This window comes from Ailuropoda melanoleuca, chromosome 4 (assembly GCF_002007445.2).
Source record: "Ailuropoda melanoleuca isolate Jingjing chromosome 4, ASM200744v2, whole genome shotgun sequence".
In the NCBI taxonomy this organism is placed as follows: Eukaryota; Metazoa; Chordata; class Mammalia; order Carnivora; family Ursidae; genus Ailuropoda; species Ailuropoda melanoleuca.
This window is the reverse complement of record NC_048221.1, coordinates 13,200,607-13,223,782: the sequence shown is the minus strand read 5'-3', so window position 1 is coordinate 13,223,782 and position 23,176 is coordinate 13,200,607. Positions and strand designations below refer to the sequence as shown.

The 23,176-nt window shown below is 59.5% G+C and overlaps 2 protein-coding genes and 2 long non-coding RNA genes across 23 annotated transcripts in view; 1 reads left to right on the top strand and 3 right to left on the bottom strand.

Moving 5' to 3' along the window:
* Nucleotides 1-1,852: 1,852 nt before the first annotated feature.
* On the bottom strand, nucleotides 1,853-7,375 carry PIK3R2 (phosphoinositide-3-kinase regulatory subunit 2). Its single transcript, XM_019797344.2, has 10 exons — nucleotides 7,140-7,375; nucleotides 6,881-6,989; nucleotides 6,695-6,793; nucleotides 6,354-6,534; nucleotides 6,136-6,261; nucleotides 4,984-5,126; nucleotides 4,582-4,758; nucleotides 3,701-3,772; nucleotides 3,353-3,523; nucleotides 1,853-3,010 (listed from the first exon to the last, which is right to left on the bottom strand). Exons 1-10 carry the CDS (start codon nucleotides 7,273-7,275, stop codon nucleotides 2,803-2,805), a joined length of 1,422 nt encoding a protein of 473 aa, XP_019652903.2. The 5' UTR covers nucleotides 7,276-7,375; the 3' UTR covers nucleotides 1,853-2,802.
* LOC117801877 lies at nucleotides 3,517-6,359 on the top strand. Its single transcript, XR_004624647.1, has 4 exons — nucleotides 3,517-4,240; nucleotides 5,473-5,615; nucleotides 5,834-5,940; nucleotides 6,045-6,359. It is a non-coding gene; the product is annotated as an uncharacterized LOC117801877 (long non-coding RNA).
* Nucleotides 7,376-7,956: 581 nt separating the features above from the next.
* On the bottom strand, nucleotides 7,957-11,293 carry LOC109489394. The gene is made up of 4 exons (XR_004624648.1): nucleotides 11,155-11,293; nucleotides 9,101-9,180; nucleotides 8,347-8,439; nucleotides 7,957-7,983 (listed from the first exon to the last, which is right to left on the bottom strand). It is a non-coding gene; the product is annotated as an uncharacterized LOC109489394 (long non-coding RNA).
* Nucleotides 11,294-14,618: 3,325 nt separating this feature from the next.
* The window catches only part of MAST3 (microtubule associated serine/threonine kinase 3), a 38,006-nt gene continuing 29,448 nt past the window's right edge, over nucleotides 14,619-23,176 (bottom strand). For 17 of the 20 annotated variants that reach the window (XM_034658067.1, XM_034658068.1, XM_011222140.3 and 14 more), the window contains 9 exons: nucleotides 22,774-22,883; nucleotides 21,716-21,852; nucleotides 20,879-21,123; nucleotides 20,172-20,378; nucleotides 19,659-19,885; nucleotides 18,834-18,956; nucleotides 18,084-18,220; nucleotides 17,796-17,977; nucleotides 14,619-16,936 (listed from right to left, as the gene is read on the bottom strand). In XM_034658067.1, coding sequence (XP_034513958.1) covers nucleotides 16,404-16,936; nucleotides 17,796-17,977; nucleotides 18,084-18,220; nucleotides 18,834-18,956; nucleotides 19,659-19,885; nucleotides 20,172-20,378; nucleotides 20,879-21,123; nucleotides 21,716-21,852; nucleotides 22,774-22,883 — 1,901 coding nt within the window. In that variant the 3' untranslated portion in view covers nucleotides 14,619-16,403. The remainder of the gene's footprint in view (nucleotides 16,937-17,795; nucleotides 17,978-18,083; nucleotides 18,221-18,833; nucleotides 18,957-19,658; nucleotides 19,886-20,171; nucleotides 20,379-20,878; nucleotides 21,124-21,715; nucleotides 21,853-22,773; nucleotides 22,884-23,176) is intronic. The other 3 variants (XM_002912800.4, XM_034658069.1, XM_019797317.2) reach the window with 2 other exon arrangements.

Here is a 23,176-nt window from a genome sequence, read left to right as displayed (position 1 = left end):
GGGTGGGGGTGGGGGCACCGCTGGAAAGGTGTCAACACAGGACACTAACGCAGGCAGAGAATAGCCCGCCTGAAGGCGTGGAGGGTGGTGAGGGAATAACCCAGATGTTCAGACTTTGCAGGGCCTCAAATACCTGGCATGACACAGGACCTGATCCCACAGGAGGAAACACCCACACCTGGCCCAGATTACAGCAAAGTCCCCAGCTCCCCAGTCTTCTTCCGGTCTGGGGGAAGCCCCAGCCTGCTCTCTACAGCAGCAGGCCCCAGATTGGGTCCGCATGGCTCGATGATCCCGCCACCACCCTGTCCCTTTGAACCCTTTGCAAACCCCATTTCCTTTGTGACGCCCCTGTAAGGCTAAGCAGCCCAACTCCGCAGAGTTCCGTGTGCTTGCCCTATGCTGGGCAGGACAGAAGCAATAATAAATTGCTACCATTTTTCCAGTGGTTACTAAGCACCAGCTCTAATGGATGAATTCATAAAGGTAACCTCACTCATTTGATTGTCCGACCCTCAAGAGACTTCCCCTTGGGGGTGGGGGAAGCAACTATTGACCCTACTTGGTGAGAGGAATCTGAGGGTCAGGGGTGGGGGGGTACTTTCCAAGGAGACATGGCTGGTGGTTGAAGGCAGACACCTGGGGAGGCCGGCCATGTGAGGCCACGTGGACTGTTATCTTGTCTCCAGGCTCAGCCGCCTAGGGTCATGGGATCTAGAAAGTGACCTTTATCCTGTGTCCCCCCATGTGGTGGGCGAAGCCTGCAGGGGAGGTAGCAACCGGGGTGGGGTTACTCGTGCGGCACCTCTTGATGGGGCACACAGCAGGGACAGCACTTGGGAAGGCCCATGAGCTCTGAGGCCTAGGGCGGCAGCTCCTGTCCGTCTGAGCCCAGGGGAGGAGAAATGGATCAGAGAGCAGCTTTCTTCATTCACCCCAAGCTGCTGCAGGCAAGCTGGGCCCTGCTGTATGGGGAGGGGAGGGAGCAGAAGGTGCAGTCTTCCTTCTAAGGAGACAAGAGCTGAGAAACAGGGACCCTGAGGAGGGGAGGGTGATGAGTGGTCCAGGTCAAAGACACCATGAGGCCCCAAGTCAATGTCCCCCCGGGACCTGGGGGCCTGCATGTCAGGGCCAGGTGTGGAGAGAGGGCGTCAGAGGATAGTCAGCAGGGAGGGGCTGGCACCGAGGGTTTAAGGACATGGGGGGGGGCCTCTCTGGGCGGCATGGGAGGGGTCATGCTATTGACCCCACCGGGCAATGATGAAGCCGCACATCAGAGGGGTGGGACTGTCCCAAGGGTCTGGCTGGCGGCTGGGTGCTGGGACTCAAGCCTGAGGGGCCTGGCAGGGGCCAGCCTGGGCACTGGTGAGAAGCTGGGCAGGAGTCTGGGGTGTCTTGAGCAGGCCATGCTGTAGGGAAGAGCTCAGGGTTTGAGCCTCTCTGCCCTGTGACCTTGGACAAGTATCTCAGCTTCTCTGGTCACAAGCAGCTAACCTTGGGGGGTGGGGGGGGCGGGTTGTTGGCCTTCCTTGGCTACCTGGAATTAGGAACCCATGGGCCAGATCTGTGTGACCCTGTGAATGCTGGGGTCCCCAGTACACAGTGGCCGTGGAGAAGCCCCATCACCAATGACAGAAGCATCCACATGGGGTGCCTGGGGGGCTCAGTCATTAGGCATCTGCCTTTGGCTTGTGTTGTGGTCCCAGAGTCCTGGGATCGAGCCCTGCACTGGACTCCCTGCTCAGCGGGAACCCTGCTTCTCTCTCTCCCACTCCCCCTGCTTGTGTTCCCTCTCTCGCTGTCGTGCTATCACATAAATAAAATCTCAAAAAAAAAAAAAAGAAAAAAAGCATCCACATGTTCCATGTTTTATATCCTTATCAGTATCAACGTACCATACAAAACCTGCCACCAGCCTAGCTGGGCAGGCAGGAGGGGGGTCCGCGGGGAGTGTAGAAAACCAGGGCTCTCATCCCAAAAGAGGAGAGAAAAAAGGGCTTTACAGTCAAGAAAAGATAAAATCAGAATCCAGCATGATCGAGGAGAAGCCTTGACTCCACGTGGAGCAGAAGAGCTGTGGGCAGTGGTGCGTCTCGCCGCCCCGGCAGCGCGGGCAGCCTCTATTTCTGGGAGGCCTGCTGCCGGGTGGGGCCGGCTTCGCTGTCTATTTTTAATTCTTTTCTTTTTTGGGGGGTACTTCTTAGCAGTGGCCCCTATGTGGGGACAACCAAGTGGTGGTTTCACTTCAGGGTTTAGAGGGGAAGTTGGGGTCTGTGGGGCGGGTCCCGCCCAGCCCAGAATGTCCCGGCCAAAGTGGTTCTTGGAAGTGGCCAAGTAAAGTTCCTTCCTGCCGTGACCCCAGGTCTATGGCTTAAAAATTGGGGCACCCAGGCTCGGGCCGCACAGCCCAGGGGCCTCTGTGTAAACATGGCAGGTGCAGCCAGGTGGGTCTTCAGGGACCGTGGGGGGGCCTCTGGGGGGCAGGGCACAGGGTTCGGGGTGGCCAGAGGGCAGTGACCACGGGAGAGGGGCGTATGGGGCCGGGGAGGCAGGACCCCCAACCCAGAGACACGGAGGGCCAGAGAGAAGGACAGACCGACAGGGAGGGAAAGAGAGTGACAGGGAAAGACGGAGAGAGAGGCTTGGAAAGAGAGAAGTGGACAGAAAGAGAGAGACAGGAAGAGACTCATCAAGGAGAGAGACAGACAGAAAACCCAAAAGACCGAGCCCTCGGGTGGGGCTGCCGCCCCAGCCTCCTGGCCCAGCAGTGCCTCGGCTCCGTGCGGTCCCGGCGCTCGGGGGTCAGCGGGCGGCGGGCGGGGGGCCGGGGCCGGGGGCGCGCACCGGGTGGGCGAGCGTGACCGTGAGCGCATCGTTGTGCTGCACGAGCGAGGCGTGCTGGTAATGCAGCACGAGCTCCTTCAGCGACCCGTACAGGTTGTAGGGCTCCGCGAAGCCGAAGCCTGTGGCCGTGCGGTAAATGACGCAGTGCTTCGTGTCGCCGTCCACCCTGAAGGCACGCGCAGAGGGGCCAGCGGTCAGGGGGGCTTCCGCGCGGTTCTCCCGGCTCCTGCTCTTTGCCCTCGGGTGACCTCCGCCCAGGACTCGCATTGCCCCATTTCCGGGACCCCAACCTGGTCCAGATGCCACCACCTCCTGCCGGAACGCCGGCCTAGCTTCCTCCCTGGCCCCCAACAATCCCTTCTGCCTGTGACGGGCATGGGGGGGGGCTCCTTCCTGGCCGCTCTTCCCAAAGTCTAGGACACGGTAGGTGCTCCAGGAGAGCGGTCAGAAGGAAAGTGCAGGTCCCCCAGCCCTCCGCTCACTCTTGGCGCCCCCACCAGGCACTCACACCACAGAGCAGGCGTAGCAGCCCCGCTGGCTGCTCTCCCGGATGAGGAAGGTACCATCCCGCTTGCCACTCAGCATTTCCTCAGCCTGTGTTCGGTTGATCTTGCCCACATACCACGTGCGTTCCTCATGGTGGGGGAGGTCATCCTCATCCTCCATCAGCGCGTACTGGCTGTGGGCAAAGCAGGGAGGGGACCTGGTCATTCACCCCCAAGCCTCTGAGGCTCCCCTGCCGCCTGGACAAGTTTCCCCTCCCTGGGGAACTCCTACTCATTCTGCAAAACCCACTGAAAATGGCCCCTCCTCTGGGCAGCCTTCCCTGGTCCCCATCAGGTAGGTGTTCACTTACTCCTCAGTCTCATTTTTGATCCCCAACCACTCGTTGATCTTCTTCTGCCGGGCGCCTTTCTGGGTAAGCCACCTGCAGGAAGAGGAAAGGTGGGCTTGTTCCGCTCTGCTGGTAGGGGAGCCCAAGCTGTAGCACAGGCCGGCCAGCACCCGGTGGGCCAGCGCGGCGTGGCTGGAGACAAGGTGGGGAACCTCCTAGGGCCTGTTCTCGGCGCAATGACACCAGCTGCCACAAGGGGTCAGCCTGGGCTTGCTCAAGGAAAGCTTGAACCTGGGATCTTCCAGGGCGCCCCCTACTTATTCTTACGTGTCTGTGAACTCTTACTGAACCCCCAGAATGCGCCATTCCAGCAAGGTCTTATCACTACCGGAGGCTGAGACCTGAGGGCTGCACGGCAGTGTGCCTTCACACAGCGCAGCGGTTTCATACCTCAGTTTCCCTCAGCTGTTAAGGGGCAACATTACGAAGAACGTTGAGAAGACAGACTGAGCTCATGTGTAAAGGGGACTCAGCGCAGTGCCTGGCACACAGCAGGAACGTGTAAGCATCTAAGGCAGAGGTGGGAGGGAGCTTCTCGATGAAGCCTGCGTGGAGTCCTACAGTTAGCACTCACGGAGTGGATCCTGTTGGAGGTTCCGAATGACCCAGCCCCATGGGACCACAGACAACTAGGAGGCTGAGGCCAACCCACAGGGAGCCCTGCCGAGGGGGCCAGGAGGGGCCTGGCTGAGAGGGAGGGGGCTCGTGGATAGGTGAGGGGTCTTAGGGGCAAGGTGGGGCCACTTGGTGGTGAAAACACAAGCGAGACACCAGCAGAGATCACCTCACCAGCTGTCCCCGAACTGAGGGGCCTGCAGGTGAGCACGGGGCCAGGAACTCACACAAGGTACTGGTCTCGGATCTTGCGCAGCTGCATGAGATCTGGCTTGAGGCTGTTCATGCGCTTGTCGATCTCCCGGTTGTCTGAGGCCTGTGCCCGCAGCTCCTGCTCCAGCTTTGTGCGGCTCTCATGGATTTCAGCGATGCGAGACTTGAGCCGCTCTGAGTTCAGCAGGATCCTGTGGGAGGAGCGGCTCTGAGGCCTCGGATGGCTCCCAGCCTCTAAGCCTTTGTGCATGCGGATTTCCCGGATTTTTTAGTCAACTCCTACTCATCCTTCAATGCCCATTTCAAATGACCCCCCCTTCCTCCTGGAACTCAGGATGCCCCATGTTTCCTTTCTTTCCCCACTTGCACTGTGCCAGAGCAGGGTGGGGTAAGGCAGGGCAGAGGAGCCGACTCACCTCTGCATCTCTTTCTCATTACCCTCACGTCGGAAGCGCTCCAGATATTCCTTGCTACACTTCTCTTGCGTCTGGCCCTGCTCTTCAAAGATCTTGATGGTCTCATTGAAGGCCTCAATTGCCGTGCGCTTCATCTGCAGTTCCTGCGGAAGGGGGTGAATCTTAGTTTCTGCCGAGACTCCTTGCAAGTCCCTTATGAGGGGTGAGGCAGGTCCCAACTCTGATATGGAGACTTTGCTCAAGCTGTTCCCTCTATCAGGTGCATCATTCTTCTGGCTCCAACTATACCGAACGAACTCCTGTTCAGCCTTCAGAACCCCACTCCCCAAACCCACTCTTCCTTTGGATCCTCTTTTGGGTATCTTACCAAAACCCAGATCTGTTAGCACTGCTGAGAATTAAAGACAAATCTAGTTGCGACATACAGTTCATGGGGCTCCCTCTCAGGGTAGACGCTTCGTGGAGTACTTTCTATACATCATCTCGTAGAACCTGCCAACAGGCTCCTACAAACTCAGAACTATTAACGGGGAAACCGAGACTCGGGCCCGACGCCACTTCCGAGATCCTGATGTTCATAACCAATCCCAGACAGCTGTCTTGTCCACTCAGAGCCTCAGTGGATCCATCAGGTAAAAAAGTGGACAAGAAAGAAACTTCTGGGGGATACCAGGGGAGACGGAGATAGTCTCTGCCTGGGATGGGATGTTTGGTCTAAAAGAGCTACATCCCGACTTAAGAAAGCAATTTATTAACAGAGCCCTTGTGTGATGAAACCATCCTCCCCCACCCGTTTGAAAAGACGCTGCCGTTTCCCATGACTTCCTGACTCTCTGTCAACTCTCATCAGGTTATCAGCTAGCACTTTGAATAACATCCAGGTTGAAGGGCAGACACAGACCCACAGCCCCAGATTACAGTTCCAGACGGGGAAAGTGAGGCCCAGGGAGACACCTCGTACGTAGTTCCTGACTCGGCTGCTCCAAGGGGAGGGGGAGCTGGCTGGTGCTTTCTCATCAGTTGTTTTTCGTTTTTTTGAAAACATCGATTTCTGTTTTTAGGGCAGCCCCGGGCACTACATGGCTGCTCTGTGACCTGTAAGCAGACGTCTGCGCCCAGGGCCTCGCCACTGCTCCTCTGCGCCTGTGGTACCTGGGAGGTGCGGGTGTACTCCTCATACAGCTGGTCATACTCGCGGCTCTTGTCCTGGTACTGCTGGTGATAGACTTTGAGCTGGGCACCCACCGCCTCCACGCTGTCCTCCTTGACGATCTGGTCCTGGGGACAGCCGGTGTGATCAGAGAAGCTGCCCAGGACACTTAAGCCCGAGGCTGGCACCGCCCTCCCTGGCTGCCACCCCGGCCACAGACCTGCTGGTACTTGGACACTGGGTAGAGGAGCCGGGTGTCCAGCTTGGCATTGTACTGGGCCAGCGACTCATGGCGGTAGTGGGTGATGAGGTCCACAACGGAGCAGAAGGTGAGTGGTTCTGAGAAACCATAGTGCCCGTCGCGGTGGAAGACTTTAATCAGCTTGTTGTTCCCGCCTTTCCTGGGGGGGGGTGAGAGGGGGGTCAGGAGCCAGGGGGACCCCCAGCCATCCTGGCTGACACTGCACATGTCCCATTCCCCACGCAACCCCGGTCCTTCTAACCTGGTGGCCTCCCTCCCAGCTCTCACACCCAGTCACCCCTGAAGGGACAGGCTCCCACCTGAGGGTCAGTGTGTACTCCCCCTGGATCTTGCTAGATGCATCTCGGACCAGAAAGGTGCCATCAGGCGTGTCCCGGAGCTTCTCGTTCACCTCCTCCCTGCGGGGACACCCAGGATTGGGCGCCCGCCCAGAGACCCTGCCCTTCAGGCCCTGCCCGCCACATGTCCCCCTTCCACAACCCTACCTGGAGATGTCACCCCAGTACCACTCAGCGTCCTGCAGGGAGGGTGGGTTCCCCCCATTGGCCAGGCCTGCAGGGGCAGGCTTTGCCTTGGGGGGTTTAGGCGGCAGAGCTGGGGGACAGGAAAACAAATGCATATTGAGTACCAACTGTATACTGTGGTTGGCTCCTACTGCAACAGAGCTTGTGGATACCGGCAGGGCCCCGAGTCAGCACTCATGGCTCCCAACAATAAGAGATCATGTGGGGAGGGGGGGGTCACCTGGGGGTGCGACCTCCTGCTCCTCCAGATGTTCCTGAAGCAACTTCTCCACCAGCAGCACCGGGAAGTCAGGGCTGGACTCAGTCCTGGGGGGGAGGGGAGTGCAGTGGGTAGGGCCAGATGTACGGGAAAGCATATGTAGGGAAGAAGGGCAGATGGCAGGCAGGTGCGGGGGGCCAACTCCTGTTTATGTACATGCAGCAAGCACTCAATAAATGTTCATACAACGAATGCATAGGAATCCGGCACCTGGGGTCCTGGGGGGGGCGGGGGGAGCAGAAGTGAAGGTACGTGTACCACCGACGTGCCTTGCGTCTGGTCTAGGTCCCATCACTCCGTCTCAGGACTGTTGGGGTCTCCCTGGAGCCCAGATCCCACCCTTGCTATCCCGTCTGTCCTGCTATTACAACAGCTCTGGTCTCTTAGCCGTAGGGCCCTGTTCACACTCCTTTAACTCGGTCTGGACTCGTGCCTGAGCCAAGACTCCCGGCCCTTCCTCCATTTAAAGCCCCACCCCTTTCAAGTCCGGCTCAGCTCCGCCCCCGGCCCCGTCCCCACCCGCGCTTCCCGCCAGGCTCACCCCGCAGGGCCCTGCGCGCCTCGGCCGCGGCCTCGGGCGTCACGAGGGGCGCGGGCAGCGCCAGCAGGAAGCCCTTGACGCCGTCTGTCAGGGCTGCGGCGTCCCACTGCTCCACGTCGCTCAGGGACCAGTCTGCGGGTGCAGGGGGACATATTGGCCGTGACGTCCGGGCCAGCTGTCCCCCCACCCCTGTCCATCGAAGCTTCCCCTCACCTGTGCGCGGGGCTGGCAGCTCAGGCCTGTAGAGGGATTCGCTGTCTAGCCCTGGGGAGAAAGGGTTGGATCAGCTCTACCCCAGGGGGCAAGCCCAGCTCTCAAATGCTTCCTGAATCCCTTGTGGGGCCTGGGATGGCTACTCATCCTCCCAGAGATAATTGGGAGTGGGGGGAGAGGGAAGGGAGAGACAGTGCCAGAGGGCACAGTACATGCAATGGCAGGTCTGGTGACCACATTCCCATCCACACCCTAGGAGTCACTACTGCCACAACTCAACACGGAGGCCCAGAGCATCCAAGCTCGGCTTCTTTCCATGCCCAGTTGAGTCTGGCAGCCCCATGAGGGGATGAGTTGCCCATCAGCAGACGTAACCAAGCAGCATACAGGGGTTTTAGGTGGGCTGAGGCTCACCTGTCCGCTCAATGGCCTCCACCAGCTTCACCAGGATCGGGGGAGCCACATCAGGTGGGGAGAACTGCTCTGGCAGGTCGGGGAGTGTGAGGCCTGGCAGAACGGGACAGCATGTTGGTGGGGTCCCTGGAAGGACCCCAGCCCCTTTCTTTGCCTATTGGACCGCAGCTTGGGCAACTCCAGGTAGGGTCTGGTCTAGGCAAGTGCCTGGCATCTGTACCACCATCCTAGGGAAACCAAAACCTGGCTGGAGGGGCTGGGAGGGCCGAGTTGCTGGTAAACGATTTTCTGGGTTAAAATATCAGTTTACACAACTTCAGAGACGAGGTATAGTGGGTTGATCAGTGTCCCTCAAAATGGTATGTCCACATCTTAATCTCTGATACCTGTGACTATGACCTTACTATGTAGATATAATTAAAGTAAGAATTCTGAGACAAGATCTTAGATTTAGGACTCTCAAGCCAATGACTGGTGTCTTTATAGAAGAGAAGGCCATGTGAGGACAGAGGCAGAGATTGGGGTGATGCGGCCGCAAACCGAGGAACACCTGGAGGTACTAGAAGCTGGAAGAAGCAAAGAACCATCCACTCCTAGAACCTCCAGAGGGAGCACGGCCCCTGATTTTGGACTTCGGGCCTCCAGAACAGCGGGGAAGTAAACTTGCTTGAGGCCCCCGAGCTTGTGGGAGTTCATGAGAGCAGGTTCAGGGCGCTGCCATGGCTTGTGGTGCCATCTGGGGCACGGGACCCACCCCCTCTGCGCCTCGGTGTCCTCAAGTAAGAAACTGGCTCACGTGTCCTCTCTCTCTCCTTAGCGGGAACAACAAAGTGGCTGAAAAGAATAAAAGGACAAAAATCCCTCTGCGGGTCAGTACACCTCATTCCAAGGACCTTCCTCCATTCTCTAAGTTGTTTTGTTTAAAAAAAAAAAANAAAAAAAAAAAAAAAGTCCCCCCCCCCCCCCCCCGCCCCGGCGGGCGCCAGGGGCCTTCCTGGCCCTGCGTTCCTCGCTCCACCGGGCCCTTTGTGTGCAGGCGCGCTCTGCCTGCGCGGCTACCATTTGGTGCGGCTCCGGCCCTCGGCAGGGACGCCCTGGCATACAGCAGGGGCAAGCCCAGGCCTGCGGGGCCTCCCTGAGTGATGGGCCAGGTGGTGCCTCAAGCTGGAGAAAGGCCCAGCTAAGTCAAAAACACTAAAGAAAAAAAAAAAAAACCGGAGAGAGAGAGAACAAGGGGAAAGGAGGTGGGTGACGGGGTGGAGGAAGGCACAGTTCTGAAATCTGCCTGTGACGAGTTTGCAAAATGGGAATTTTGCAGAATACGTGTCACCCCCACTTTATGGATCAGGAACCGAGGCTGAGAGAGGGAGCAACGGGCGCCCAGGTGACACCGACGTTTGGCACCCGGTGTGGTGTTGAACGGAAGAAACCCAGGCAGCGACGGCATGTTGCTGGGTGGTCCTAGGACCCCAGAGGGGCAGGGGCTGAACGTGCAAAGGACCAATCCTTCTAGCTGCCAGATGAGGAAACTGAGGCCCGGGGAGGGCTGGCCCCAGTCGCTGTCACACAGCCCTGGAAGATTTAGAGGGCGGGGCCGGGCAGCCTCCAGGAGTGGGCATGTGTGTGGAGGCTGGACTGAGGCCAGGCAGAGGAGGGAGGTGGCTGTTACCAGGGGGAGAGGCAGATTTTGGCTGGGAGCCCGGATGGGGCCGCCTCCTGCTCCTCCAGGCTGAGGCGGGACATAGGCCCTGGCCCTGGAGGCACCAGATGCTGCAAACCCCAGCCTGGGTGCCTCCCATCCGGCCCCATGCTGTGGCGCCCTGGAGTGCCCCTCTGGTGCAAAACCAGGCAGGCCGAAGAAGGTCGGGACCATGGCGCTTTCCAGGGCCTTGGCCTTCACTGGGGGATGGGCCTTGAGTGAGAGGTTTGACCCCTTTGCACCTGGGTCTCCCCATCTGTGCACAGGGCCTCCCTGGGTTGCTGTGTAGGTTGGTACAGACTACCAGCACTCGGCACTTAGCCTCCTCCTCACAAGCTGAGCCTCAGTTTCCCTGGCTGGAACCCATGCGCTCTGCCCAGCATACAGCAATTTCCACACACCCTCAGTGTCCTCAATTCGTCACTCCTAGCACATCCCTCGGAAGCGTAGATGGCCAAGGCTCTTTGGGGAGGGATGTGAGGTCCTCATACCCCAGTGTGCTGCATGGCCTCGAGGGATCATCCCATCCTCTTTCGGCTTTGTGGCTCCCTTCATTTTGGAAACCAGATAACAAAGGGGGTTTCTCAAGGGACCCTATCTGCAAACTGAGGGATGAAGCTAAACTGAACCTCTGAATCCTACTGAACGCTCTCCATTGTCATCAAAATCAATCCCACAGAGTCCCTGAGGCACAGCTCCTGTTGCCCTTCCCTTCCCAGTCGACTACACTGGCTGTTCCCCGAACCTGCCATTACATTCCTACCTCACGGCCTCTGCCTTTGTCGTGCTTGCTGCCTGGAGTCCTTCACCCCCAGCTCTCCCCGTGTGAGGCTCCTTCCTCACAGCATTTTTCATTACCTAATCACATTCCTGTCACTTCTTGAACCAGGAGCCCCACAAGGGCAGGGCCAGGCCTATGTCCACCACTGTGTTCCCAGTGCTATGAATTGAACCCAGCCCTTGACAACAGTGCAGTCAACGCTTGTCGACTGACCAAATGGGCTTGTTCCTCCTCCCCTGGAAGACGTGCCATTGCCTCACTAGAAAGAAGAGGAAACTGACGATCTGAGGGGACCCCGTCCCTGCCAGGGCCCCTGCCTGCTGCTCACCTGGCTCAGGGGGCCCATCCCGGGGCCTGGCGGGCAGTGGGCGGGGGCCACGTGGACGAGGGCCAGGCCGGGCCAGGGCTACAGGACCCAGGAACTCGACGTAGGTGCCGGGGAAGTCACCTCGTTGCCGCGTGCGCTCATTGAGGCCAGGCATCCAGCCCACACTCTGTGGGCAGCGCTCGTTGCCCTCAGCCACGCCCAGCACCTGCAGGGCTGCCCGGCTCACCACCAGCACGTCGCCCGGCAGCAGCTCCAGGTCCTCCGGCCGCTCCCGGCGGAATGGGTACAGTGCACGGTACTGGAAGCCCTCAGCACCGGCCATGGCTGGGCAGGGTGGGGTCTGGACGGTCAAGCTGCTGCTCGGGGCCCCAGTGGCCCCATCAGCAGGGGCAAGGGCCGGGGAGGGTCCGCTGAGTCGGCCCGGGGCACTGAGACTACTATTTCTACGGAGAAGTTACAGATGACCACGGGGGTCACTCACACCTTGCTTTCCACCATTATTCCATGACCCTGACATGGGTCACTCATTGCTCGGTCCACCATTCGTCAACTGCTGGGAGGGGGTCGGCAGCGTGGTCTCAGCTCACTCAGCCGCTGCGTCCCCCCTCAATCCGTAGGGCAGGGCCAGGCTGCTCACTCCCTCACATGGGGGGCCATCGGCGCCCGAGGCTGGCGGCTCTTCCGGCTGCGCCAGACGAGGGGGCCGAGGGCACAGGCTGTCACCATGCTTGGCCAGGACGCCGACCTAGGGGGAGATGGGCAGGGTGGCATCAGCCAGGTTGGGCTCCTCCCACCCCCACCAGAGATGGGCCCATACATGGGGTCAGAATCCCCTGACTCACTAGGTAACCTTGGGCCGGTCCCAGCCCCTCTCCAGGCTTGTTTCCCCAGCTGTAAAATGGGTGTAACAACAGCCCTCCCTTGGGGCCACTGGGAGCGGAGCTTCCAAGAACCTGCCCCAGGCATAACGCATGCTCAGTAAACAAGCTCTTCATTGCCCTTTCGTTAGAGATGGAGAAACTGAGGCTCAGAGCAGGGAGGTCTTTGCTGGACCACTCAGTGGGCCAGGAAGCCAGGACTCATAAACCGAGATCCACCCAACCTCAAGGCCCAGAACAGACTGCAGGAGGCAGCAGCCACATGGCTGGATGGTTATACCCACAGTGGGTGGAGTGTGATGGGGGAACGCTCAGGGTACTGTGGGAGCCCCGAGGAGGGGCCCGCCAGCTAAGCACAGAAGGAGGCAGTAAGGAAGCAAAGAGGTAGGAAAGCAGGTTTAGGCAGAGGCCCCAGCACGGGCAAAGGAATTAGAAGTGAGTTCAAGGTCTCTGCAGGGGAGAAATGAAGTGGGGGGACGGTATCCGGGCTTGGCTAAATGAGGGGCCTGGAGTAGGATCTCAAAACATGAGGGGGGTCATGGAAGACCAAGGGGACCTTGGCCCCAAGGCAGACATGGAGCCAGGAGAGTGTGAATGGGAGGTGGGAATCACAGCTGCCAAGGAGGAGGCTGCTGGATGCAGGGAGATGCTCAAACCCCAGGAGCCCCAAGTCTTGGGGAAACAGCCCACCACAGATAGCATTCCCCGTCTCAACCCTGCAGGTTCAGTTCTCCTGAGACTGGGCAGTGGGGGAGGGCGTTCTTTTCTAGAGGGCGGGTCTTCACAGAGGACAGGAGGCCACTGGGTGGAGGGTAGTGCGTGCTAGGGCTTGACAGCGGGAAGTTGCTTGCCAAGAGTTCGGGGTGGCTCCATGAAAGCCACCGAGCAGCGACCACGCTTGTCCTCGAGTACCAGACAGAGGGTCGGGGCTTTATCCCCCCGGCCACGAGAGCCCCAGAGGGTGTCGGAGCAGGGAACAGAGGCTCCACACTCTGGGGCGCCCAAACTTACCCGCTTCTGGCCCCCCTACTCCCATTCTACAGGTGGGGAAACTGAGGCCCAGCAAGGGGCCATCCAGGAAACCGCCTGGATCCGCTTGCCTGCCCGCCTCCGCGCTCCAGCATGCACAGGTTTGCACACGCCCCGGTGTGTGCGCCCGAGAGCCAGCGCTCCCCGAATCCAAGAGGCGGGGTGGAGGGGTCAGGCCTGGCCAGGGGCTCGGCGGCTGGACGCAGGGCCCGCGTGCGCTCATGCGTATTCAGACGCGCATTCGGGCCTGCGTGGACCCAGCAGCTTAGCCCGGGGAACGGAAGTGGAGTCGACCCCCGACCCTCCTGCATCCCACTATGTCCCACACAATGCCTGGGTGCCCCTCATTAATACTCGACGCCCCACTCCAGGCAGGGCCTCTTTCCATTCGGGACCGCAGCCCCAGCCTCTTATCTCGGCCTGGGGGCACCCCATTCCTCTCCCACAGTCCCAGGCAGGTAGCACCGCTGCCAGGTCGAGCCCGAGGCCTCCCTCCCGTTCCCTGAGGCCCCCAGTTCCCGCGAGGCGCGATGCAGCTCGGCGCTCGCGTTCTGACTTCCACCGCGGCCCCACACTCTGCTTAGGAGCCCCGCATCTGAACGCACGCCAGCCCGGCCCGCCACGCCGAACGGCCTGGACTTACCTGGTCGCGGCCGCCACCGCCGCCGAGGCCGCCGTCACACCGAGCTGAGCCCGACCCGTGGCTCCACCGCGGCCGCCGTCGCCGCAGCCGCGGGATCCCCGCCTCCGCCACCACCGCCGCGGTTCCGAACACCCGGGCCCGCCCCCGGCGGAAATGGCCGAGTGCATTCGGGCCGGGCGGGTGCAGCGAGGCGGAGGCGGTGCCTCGGGACGGCCGAGTATTTGCGGAAAGAGCCGAACATACTCCCGCGGGACTGGCGGCTAGAGGATGCCACGAGATCATCGATCGTTTCCGGAAACAGCCGAGCGCAATCGGGTCAGCTAAGCCTTTGCCTGGGCTCAGCGGGGCTTTGAGATGTCCGAGCGATTCCGGAAGTCGCCGAGCGCTTTCCAGCTGGACTGATGGAACAGAGGCTGAGCCTCCGGACTGCGGAGAGTTTTGGAAAGAACCGAGTGTGCTTGGACTCAGAGGCCCTGGAAGTTTAGACCCAGAGGCTGACCACCAATTTCCGGAAATTGCCAAGAATGGATGACTCCAGAGGGCAAGTGAGGCCCCGAGCTCAGGGAAGAGGAGACGTTGGGGTGGGAAAGGAACTCGCCACAGAAAGCTGAGCTTTTCAGGAAAGTGGGATAGGCCGGGGTTGAAAGCGTTTCCATGGCAGCCTAGAGCGTCCGGAAACAGCTGAACGAACTGCAGCCCTACGAGCCTGAGAACACGCCCAACAAGGGCCCAGATGCGGACGATTGTTTCCGGAAATACCCGAGGACACTCGGAAGCGGGGGGACGTAGCCAAAGGTTTCTGGTACTATCCCTAGAGCTCAGAAGTAACCCAAAGCGCTCGAGCTGCGCTGGGCTGGGCTGGGGGATTGGGGCGGGGCCGGTTATGGGGCACAGTCCAAGCAAAAACCTATATAGAAAGGACACAAAGATGGTTTATTTATTTTATTAACACAGCGCAGGGCCCCAGATCGATGTCTGGATGATTTTAAGGGCAGAGCCTATGATGGGTTCTCAGGAAGAGGGCAGTAGGAGGCCAAGGACCCGAGAAGGCCTCAGGGAGAAACCTCATTGAATTCCTATGCAGCCTTCAAAACCCCTTTAAATGAAGCCAGTTTTCACCCTGTCCCCACCGCACTCTTCCCTTACCGCTTTCTTTGCCCCTCACAAATCCAGACATTGGACTTCCTCTTTGTAAATGTGGGCTTTTATTCACGGTCAGCTCCAGGATGGAAACAGGGAGCAAGTCATGCACAGCCTTGGTCTAGCTCCAACACCAGCCAGTGCTGGGCGGGGGTCTCTGGGAGGGATGCAGAGTGGGCTGCAGTGCCTGGAAAGTGCCCTCACCATGTGGGACACAGTGATCTTGCCAGGCACCTCCAAACTGGAAATGGAGGTTCGGTCTGACATGCCCAGGGGGTCATAGCATCCTAGGGAAGAGAGCTGGAGATGACTCAGGCCTGGCTGCATGATTTTTACCAGGTGACTGTGAGAGAAGTCTCCACCCCTCACCAGGCCTCAGTTACTTGTCTGTAAAATGGGGATGATGACACCACCTGCAGCCTTCTCAAGGCTGGCTGAGGGAGAAGCCACGAGTAAAAGCGTTTGGCATAGAGTAGATGCTTAATAAATAGTCACTGGGATTAGTTTTGTAAACACAGGGAAACTGAGGCACAGAGCGGGAAAGCCATTTTCCCAGAGACACACAGGGAAGCCAAGATTCAAACTTGGGCCCCATTGCCCCCCAGTTGGGTTTTCTCACTTGAATTTCATTCTAGGAAGGCTGTGACACATTGAGGGACACCCCCCCCATGGGGTGTTTCAGACACATCATGGTCAAGGGCTCACCCTGGTGGGCATCAAGCACATGAAATCTTGTGCAGGGCAGATATTCTCCTGCCCTGGCAGTACCCTTGGAGTCCTGACTCTCCCTCCCAGGGCATCAGTGTCACCCTCTGGGATGGGTGACCCCTCTGCCTAGATCTGGTGACCTCCTACTCATCCAACAAAGTCCCAGTTCCTACATCCTTCCTCCAGGCTGAAGCCTTCAGGACTAGAAGCAAACTCTAGCAAGACTGGCCTAGGGATGGAGGCTATGATAGTGAGAAGTAGCTTTCAGAATCCAGTCCATCATCGAGATTGCTTGTTTTGTGGTAGAGGGGAATCATTTGTAGACCCTCCAAGCCATATCCAAACTGGGCCCGGACAGGTAAGCCTGCCCATATCCCCTCAAATCAGTGGGTCTTGGGCCAGGATGGGATCAAGTAACACAAAAAAACTAAAAAATACAGAAAACCTAGAAAACACGAACATACATGACTTGTCCAAAGTGCTTCCTTCTCAGCCCAGCGGGGCAGCGTCTGCAAATGGGGTCCCAGGTGCAGGGGGCAGGACCCAGGCAGCCGCCTTCACATGGCGACTCAGTCTACCTATCGCTTATAAAAAGTAATAAATTAGTCGCAGGGATTTGCTGCTATTTACAATGCCACCCTTGTTCCCCGTTCCTGCCTCTACGGCCCCTGATCGGCACCAGAACACAAGGGACGTGCTGTCTCCGCCTTCCAGTAAGGACCGAGACAGCTTCTCGCCTTCCAGGTGTCATAGTCTGGTGGCTCAGTCTCCATCCAGAAGTCACTTTATGGAAAAAACATTGCACAAAAAAAGCCCAACTTCTAGGCCGGGGAGAGGCCAGGTGGGAGGGATCAGTCCTTCCCGGCAGGTCCAAGGGCTCCCAGCACAGCCTCTGCGCCCTCCACGGCAATCTGTGGTACGGAAGTGAACGGCCCCATGGCCTCTTCGGGCGGCTCATCAAAGCTCACCTCCTGCACCGCCTCCTGCTTCTTGAAGGAGTCTCGGCGCTCGGACAGGTGTAGCCGCCGCATGACCACCAGCTCCGAGTCTGGCCCGCGGCCGCGGCGCCCCAGCTCCCCCTCCAGCCGTTCACCCGAACCCAGCTTGTCAGCTGACTGGCCCCGGCGCAACCGCGGAGACCGGGCGGGTGCGGGTGGGTGTCCAGGGAGGGGAGAGGGTGAGCGGGGTGGGGGCACAGGCACAGGTGGGCAGGCCAGTGGGGAGGGCGGGATACTGCTGGTAGACTTGCGGCGGCCGGTCTTGGGGCGGGGTGGCCCGAGCTTGGCGGCCAGGCCATGCAGGGAGCTAGGGCGGGTGTGGCCACCAGCGGCAGGAGAGGCAGGGCTGCTGGAGCTCGGGGAGGCACTGGGAGGGGATGTGGTGTCTGTGGGTGACAGATGAGGGTCAGGGCCACCAACCTCAATGTCTCTAGCCTTGAGGTGGGGCTCTGGGGCTGAGAGCACCTGCCAAAGCCCACGCCCTTCTCCGTGGCCACCCAGTATGCCTGCTTTTCTTGCCTCCTCTTCTGTGTGCAAGTTGTTTCCTTCGCTTAGATCTGGTGAACTCCTACTCATCCATCAAAGCCCTAGTTCCTATCCACCCACTTCACATCTAATGGCCTACCACTCAATGGGCCAAAGACATGCTTCACCCCATGAAGTCAGGGTGAGCCAGAGGGGTAGCAACCAGGGTGCCCAGGCCTCCTGGAGGCCTTCCCTTCTTCCCCTTTGGGTTGCCCCAGCCTGTTCCTCCCTTCAGCTGGATGCTAACCCAGTAGGGCTGGGGGTGTCTGTGTCTGACTATCTCACGGACTAGGGGTGCTCAGCATTGGGCCAAGTCGCCATCCTTTCCTGCCTCAGAATGATCTTTCTAAAACTCAGACCCCTCTAAAACACGCCCTCTCCAGCTCACACACCCTCCATGGCTCCCATTTGCCCAACAACATAAGCCCAGCTCTTTGGCCTGACCCATCTCCCAACTTCCTCCCTCCCCAGCCTTTCCCTGCTTTCACAACCCCCCCCCCAAGTCCAGCCCCCGCTGTTCTTGATGCTCCCTCTGTTGGGTACGCACTTCTCTGCTCTCACACCTTCCTCCTACCACTTCCAGGCTGCCCGAAAAGGCCCTTCTGGCCACCCCATTTTCTACATCATGTCATTCCCTCCTTTAAACCCTGCTGGCTCCCTCCATGGGGCCAGGCCCGCAGACCTGAGCTGACCCGGGGTGGCCCCGGGGAGCACACGTACCTGCTGGGGCATCAGGAGCTGGGCTGCGGCAAGGCGTGGTGGGGCTGGGGGAGAGGCTGTGGGTGGGCGACCCCGGGAGGCTCTCGCTGGACGACAGGGAGTGGTGGAGGCCGGAAGAGAAGCTGCGGCTTGTGTGCAGCACGGAGGACTGTTTTGAGATCTTCTTGAAGAGCGACTTCCGCCTGAGGGTGAGAGCCCTGATGCTTCAGAACCCACGACCCCAGCAGCCCAGGGAGCCGGCCCTGGGTCGTCCATCAACACTCCGTGGAGGGCCCGCCCGCTGCTCACCGGTCCTGCGTCTCCCGCCGGCGGCTCCGCTTGCTCCTGCGAGCCATGCGGCCCTTGGCCACATTCTTCCGGGCGGGGCCCACCTTGATGGAGGTGTTCTCCAAGGCTGTGGTCCGTAGGGCGACCTTGTTGCCGCTCTGCAGGAGGGATGGCGAGGGGTCACCTGGGTGCCTCCCATCTAGGGAGCCACCCACCCATCCCCCCACCTCCCTCCTCATCCATCGAAGCCCCTGATCCTATCCACCCACTTGTCACCTAATGACCCACCGCCTAGTGGGCCAAAAGTACGCGTCCACCATCTGTCTGTCCATGCAATGAGCTGCCCACCCCCCCACCTGCCAGTCCTAGGAGCTATCCAAACAAGGCCCTGCCTCTTGGCCTGTGCCCACCTCCCTACCCTCAGGCCTCAGCCCCTGAGGGCCCCTGATCTGAGGAAGACAAAGACAGTACACATATCCCCAGGCACACATGGTTGGGGTGAGCCAGAGGGAGGGCCAAAAGTAGAGACACCTGGGGGGGCAAAGGAGGAGGTACATCCTGGGCAGAGGGGAGGGGACATGCAAGGCCTGGAGGTGGGACCACGTGTGGAAAGGTGTGGCTCCAGGGAGAGAACCTCAGCATCAGGAACTGTCAAGGGGTCACAGGAGCAAACCAGAGGGTAGGTGCTAGGGGCAGATCCAGGGACCCTGAGGATGGACAGGGGGTAGGGGTTCTAGGAGCCCCAAGGGTGGGCACTGGTGGGGGCTGTACCTTCAGCAGCAGCTCAACGACGTCCATGTGCACCAGCCCCAGGACTGACTCCCCGTTGATGTGGGTGATGAGGTCCCCAGCTCGCAGGCCTGCCTCCTGGGCAGGGCTTCCCTCCTCCACGCTCTGGGGGTGAGGGTGGGGGTGGGTGGTATCAGCGGTCTGGGGCCCCACAGCTGGAGACCCCATGCCAGCCAAGTCAGTCGTGGGACCCCAGCAAGCGGCTGCAGCCCATACTGTTTCCTGGACCTTGGGGGCTGTTCAGAGAGTGACTGGTGAGGAGGGAAAAGGCCCTGGACTGGGAGGAGGCAGGACGACACCCCCACTGTGCACCTGCAGGCCTGGGGTGGGAACTTCATGCCCACCTGAGGTCTCTATCCCTCTGTCCATCCCTGTCGGTCTTGCCCAACCCTGACCCCCCATAAGGAAGAGGGACTAGGGGCGCCTGGGTGGCACAGCGGTTAAGCGTCTGCCTTCGGCTCAGGGTGTGATCCCGGCGTTATGGGATCGAGCCCCACATCAGGCTCCTCCGCTGTGAGCCTGCTTCTTCCTCTCCCACTCCCCCTGCTTGTGTTCCCCTCTCTCGCTGGCTGTCTCTATCTCTGTCAAATAAATAAATAAAATGTTTAAAAAAAAAAAAAAAAAAAGAAGAGGGACTAAAAGGCCCAGCTGGCACCAGCTCCCTGCCCTGGGCTCCAAAACCTTGCCGGCAGTGAGCCTGCTTTCCCAAGACTAGAAAGCAAGGCTCCAAAAGTGAAGCGCCTTGCCAGGGGGAAGTTAGGCTCAAACCAGGTCCCGCTGTTCCCGCTCACCCTAAGGCCAAATTACCCAGACAACATGGTGCACGGTGTAGACATCGCTGTCACCCATGTAGACGCGGATGGCCCGCAGGCTGAAGCCGTACTTCTTGCCTGAGCTGTGGATGACGATGGGGGGCCGCAGGCTGCCACACACGGGGGACGGGTCTCGGCTCGGAGAGGAGTCTCGGGATGATGGGTTCGAGGACAGTGAGCGTGGGGACAGAGGGCTCATGAGCGGGCCACCGCTGCCATCATCTGCAGGACCAGGGTTGGGAGGGCGTCACTCCCTTGCGGGGACCAGGGCTGGGAGGGCACCCCCCCAACCAAGCTGATCACTCTGGCTGCTTTACTGTTGCTCCAATGCCCCAAGCATGGTCCCCCTACCTGGCCTTTGCACATGCAGTGCCCTCCACCAGGAATGCCAGCCCTCTAGCTCTCCTTGTGTCTAGCCGCTTCCCCTGTCCCGTGGCACGGCCCCCACCCGGTGGTCAAAATAGACGCGGACAGACAAACAAAGACGAGGCTGGGCCACACGCGGTACCGGCTGTGATGATGAGGGATAGGGCAGACACTGAGGCAGACTTGGGCACGCGGCCCCCACTGGGGGAGACCCGAGACTTCTCGGGAGCTGGGTCTCTTGAGCCCCCAAGGCGGCGGCCCCGACCGGCATCCAGGGCCCGTGGTGTCGAGTGCCGGGCGCCAGTGCTGTTGCTTCGCAGGCGCGCGTGGCTGAGGGCGGCTGTGTCGGCTGGGGGTCAGCAGGGCTGGGGTCAGCCTGGCCAGTCTCGCCACTCTGCCCCTCTGCCCTTGGAAGGCAAAGCCCCTTCTTCCCCAGTCGGCATGTACACCGTTCAGCCTCCTCCTGGCCTTTCTTCAGGCAGTTCCCTCTTCCTTCACTTCCTTCCTGCCCCGCTCTCCCTGGAAAGCTCCACTCTTTAAGTCCCCTCCTCTAAGAAACCTTCCCCCACACATCAGACCCCTACACCCCTCTCAGAGTTCCTCAGCCTTGTCCCCTTCTCCAGTCCTGCGTGACGCCATGAAGCTAGGGGTATGACCCCCTACACTGGGAGTAACATTGAGGCCTGAGGGCTCTCTGGAGCCCTGGCCTCTCCTGTCTTAAAGCTTTTGTTAGATAAGTGAATGGGCTCTCTGGAGAGCTCCTCCTCATCCTTCAAAACCCATCTCAAATAGTCCCTCCTCTGGGAAACTTTCTACAGTACTATCCCTCCCATCCGAGACCTCACCTACCAGAAAGGCTTGAGGGCTTGGGCATCACTGGGGTGGCTGCTGGGGGTGGATCAGGCTCCCCCAGAATGAAGATGGGCCTCTTGGGGCCCACAGAGGCTGGGCTGGCTCCCTCATCCTCCGACGAGAAGGCAAACTTGGGCATTGTATCCAGGCTAATAGTATTCAAGAGCGATGGGCTGGGGCCCCGCTCCGGCTGGGAAGAAGATGACTGGCCGGAGGGACCAGAGGATGTCCAGGACCTCAGTCTGCAACAGGGAAGAGCCAAGGTTGTGCTTGCCAGGTCCCCTCACCCCAGGACACCCGGTCACCCCTAGTGGCCATATTTTAACTCTCAGCTTCGAAACAGAGGTAATGTGTAAATGCGGGGTAAGCTCTCTCTGTGTGCTGGGTCCTCTGTCTGCCCGAGAAATTTCTGTCTTTTACAACCCAGCTTCCAATACCCATCCTTTAGCAGACACTGATTATTTTTCTGTTGAGTCTGATCTTCGAAGAATGAACAGGAGTTCGTTAGCAGAGGGCATTCTGGCAGAGGGGACAGGGCAAGCGAAAGCCTAGCAGTCTGACTGCGCCCCAGAGGGAGACTCTGTCCCCACAAGCAGTCACTCGCCTGCCCCACTCCCCCGGCCCCTGGCAACCACCAATCTATGGTGGTGCTATGCCCGGTGTGGTTAGGGACACAGAGCCAGGGGCCACGTTGGCGGGGCTCGGACACACCAGCCCGCATGTTTGACCCTTTTTGACTGGGCCCCTGGGAAGCTTTCTCCAGCGTTAAGCCTTGTGGTTCCACCCCCGGCAGGCCTGGAGGCTGGATCTGCTCACGCTCCCCAGCCCACCTACCGGATCTCCATGCTGAAGCGGCGGCCAAACTCGCCCTCGCCACCGCGCTCCCACCCTTCCTCCCGGTCCTCACTGAAGCTCCGTTCAGCGAAGGTTGGGGTGGGCTGGGCGGCCAGGAACTCGGAGCTGCTGTAGACCTGGCAGCAACAGAACGTAACAGTAAGGACAAGGGGGCAGGCAGCCACGCCCCTGGGGAAGAGCTGGCTTAGCCGAGTGCTTCCTATGAGCCCAATGCTTCCCTGTGAGTCATTTCCTTCAATGCATCCTCGCCACACCCCTGAGAACAGCAGTCTGTCATCCACTGTACAGATGGAGAAACTGAGGTTCAGAGGGGGCTGGAAACCAACGGGGCCACAGCCGGGGTTCCTGTGGCGGTTCAGGATGCTGTGCATGGGGCTCAGGCCCACAAGCAGCAGGGAAGGTTTTTTCCCTCCAATTCAAAACAAAGGAAGACACTTAAGCTGGGGAGGCTCTAAAGCGAGCCCCAGTCAAGCAACGCTGTTCACAGGCACCCCAACGTGGACACATCCCAAATGTCCATCGACGGAGGGGTAAACGCAGTGTGGTCCATCCACACGACGGAATATTACTCGGTCGTAAAGAGGAACGAAGCTCTGACCCGGGCTACGCTGTGGGTGAGCCTTGAAGATGTTGTCCTGAACACGAGAGGCCAGACGCGAAAGGCCACATGTTGTGTGATTCCACTTAGGGGAAAGGTCCAGAACAGGCAAACCCAGAGACAGAAAGCAGATTGGTGGTTGCCAGGGGCCGGGGGAGTGGGGCAGGCGAGTGACTGCTTGTGGGGACAGAGTCTCCCTCTGGGGTGATGGGAATGTTCTGGAGCTAGACAGAGGTGATGGGTGTCCAACATTCTGAATATGCTAGATGGCGCTGAACTGTACACTTTAAAATGGCTAAAATGGTATATTTTATATGTATTCTTGCCACAATAATAATTAAAAAAAAAGGTGGAAGAACACCCCCCCCCCCCCCCCGCCCAGAATGAACCTCTTGCCACGTTTCCTGAGTGCCAGCTGCGTCTCGGGCCCCAGGCCCACCTTGCTGAACCGGTGGGAACACGACGAAAACTGAGGGATCTCTGTGGATGACTCCTCATCATTGGTCTCCTCGTCCTCCGAGCCCAGGTGGCGGTAACGTTCCGAGCGTGCTACAGGAGGGAAAGGCAGTGCAGCCCCCCTGATGCCCAGAGGTGGCCGCAAGGGCCGTGGGGTGATGGGGGGGGGGCGTCCCAGGCGGGGAGACACTGTCAGGGCAAAGGCATTGAGATGGGACCATGTCTGGTGTATTTAGGGACCACAGGAGGCTTGAGTGGCAGAGTTAAACGACGCAGCCGCAGCCCTACGATCTGCGGGATCATGGGTGGGAATTCTTGCGTCTGACCCTCAGTATCCTCACCCTTGAGACGGGTCACCCGGAATTAGATAATACTGGGCATCTTAG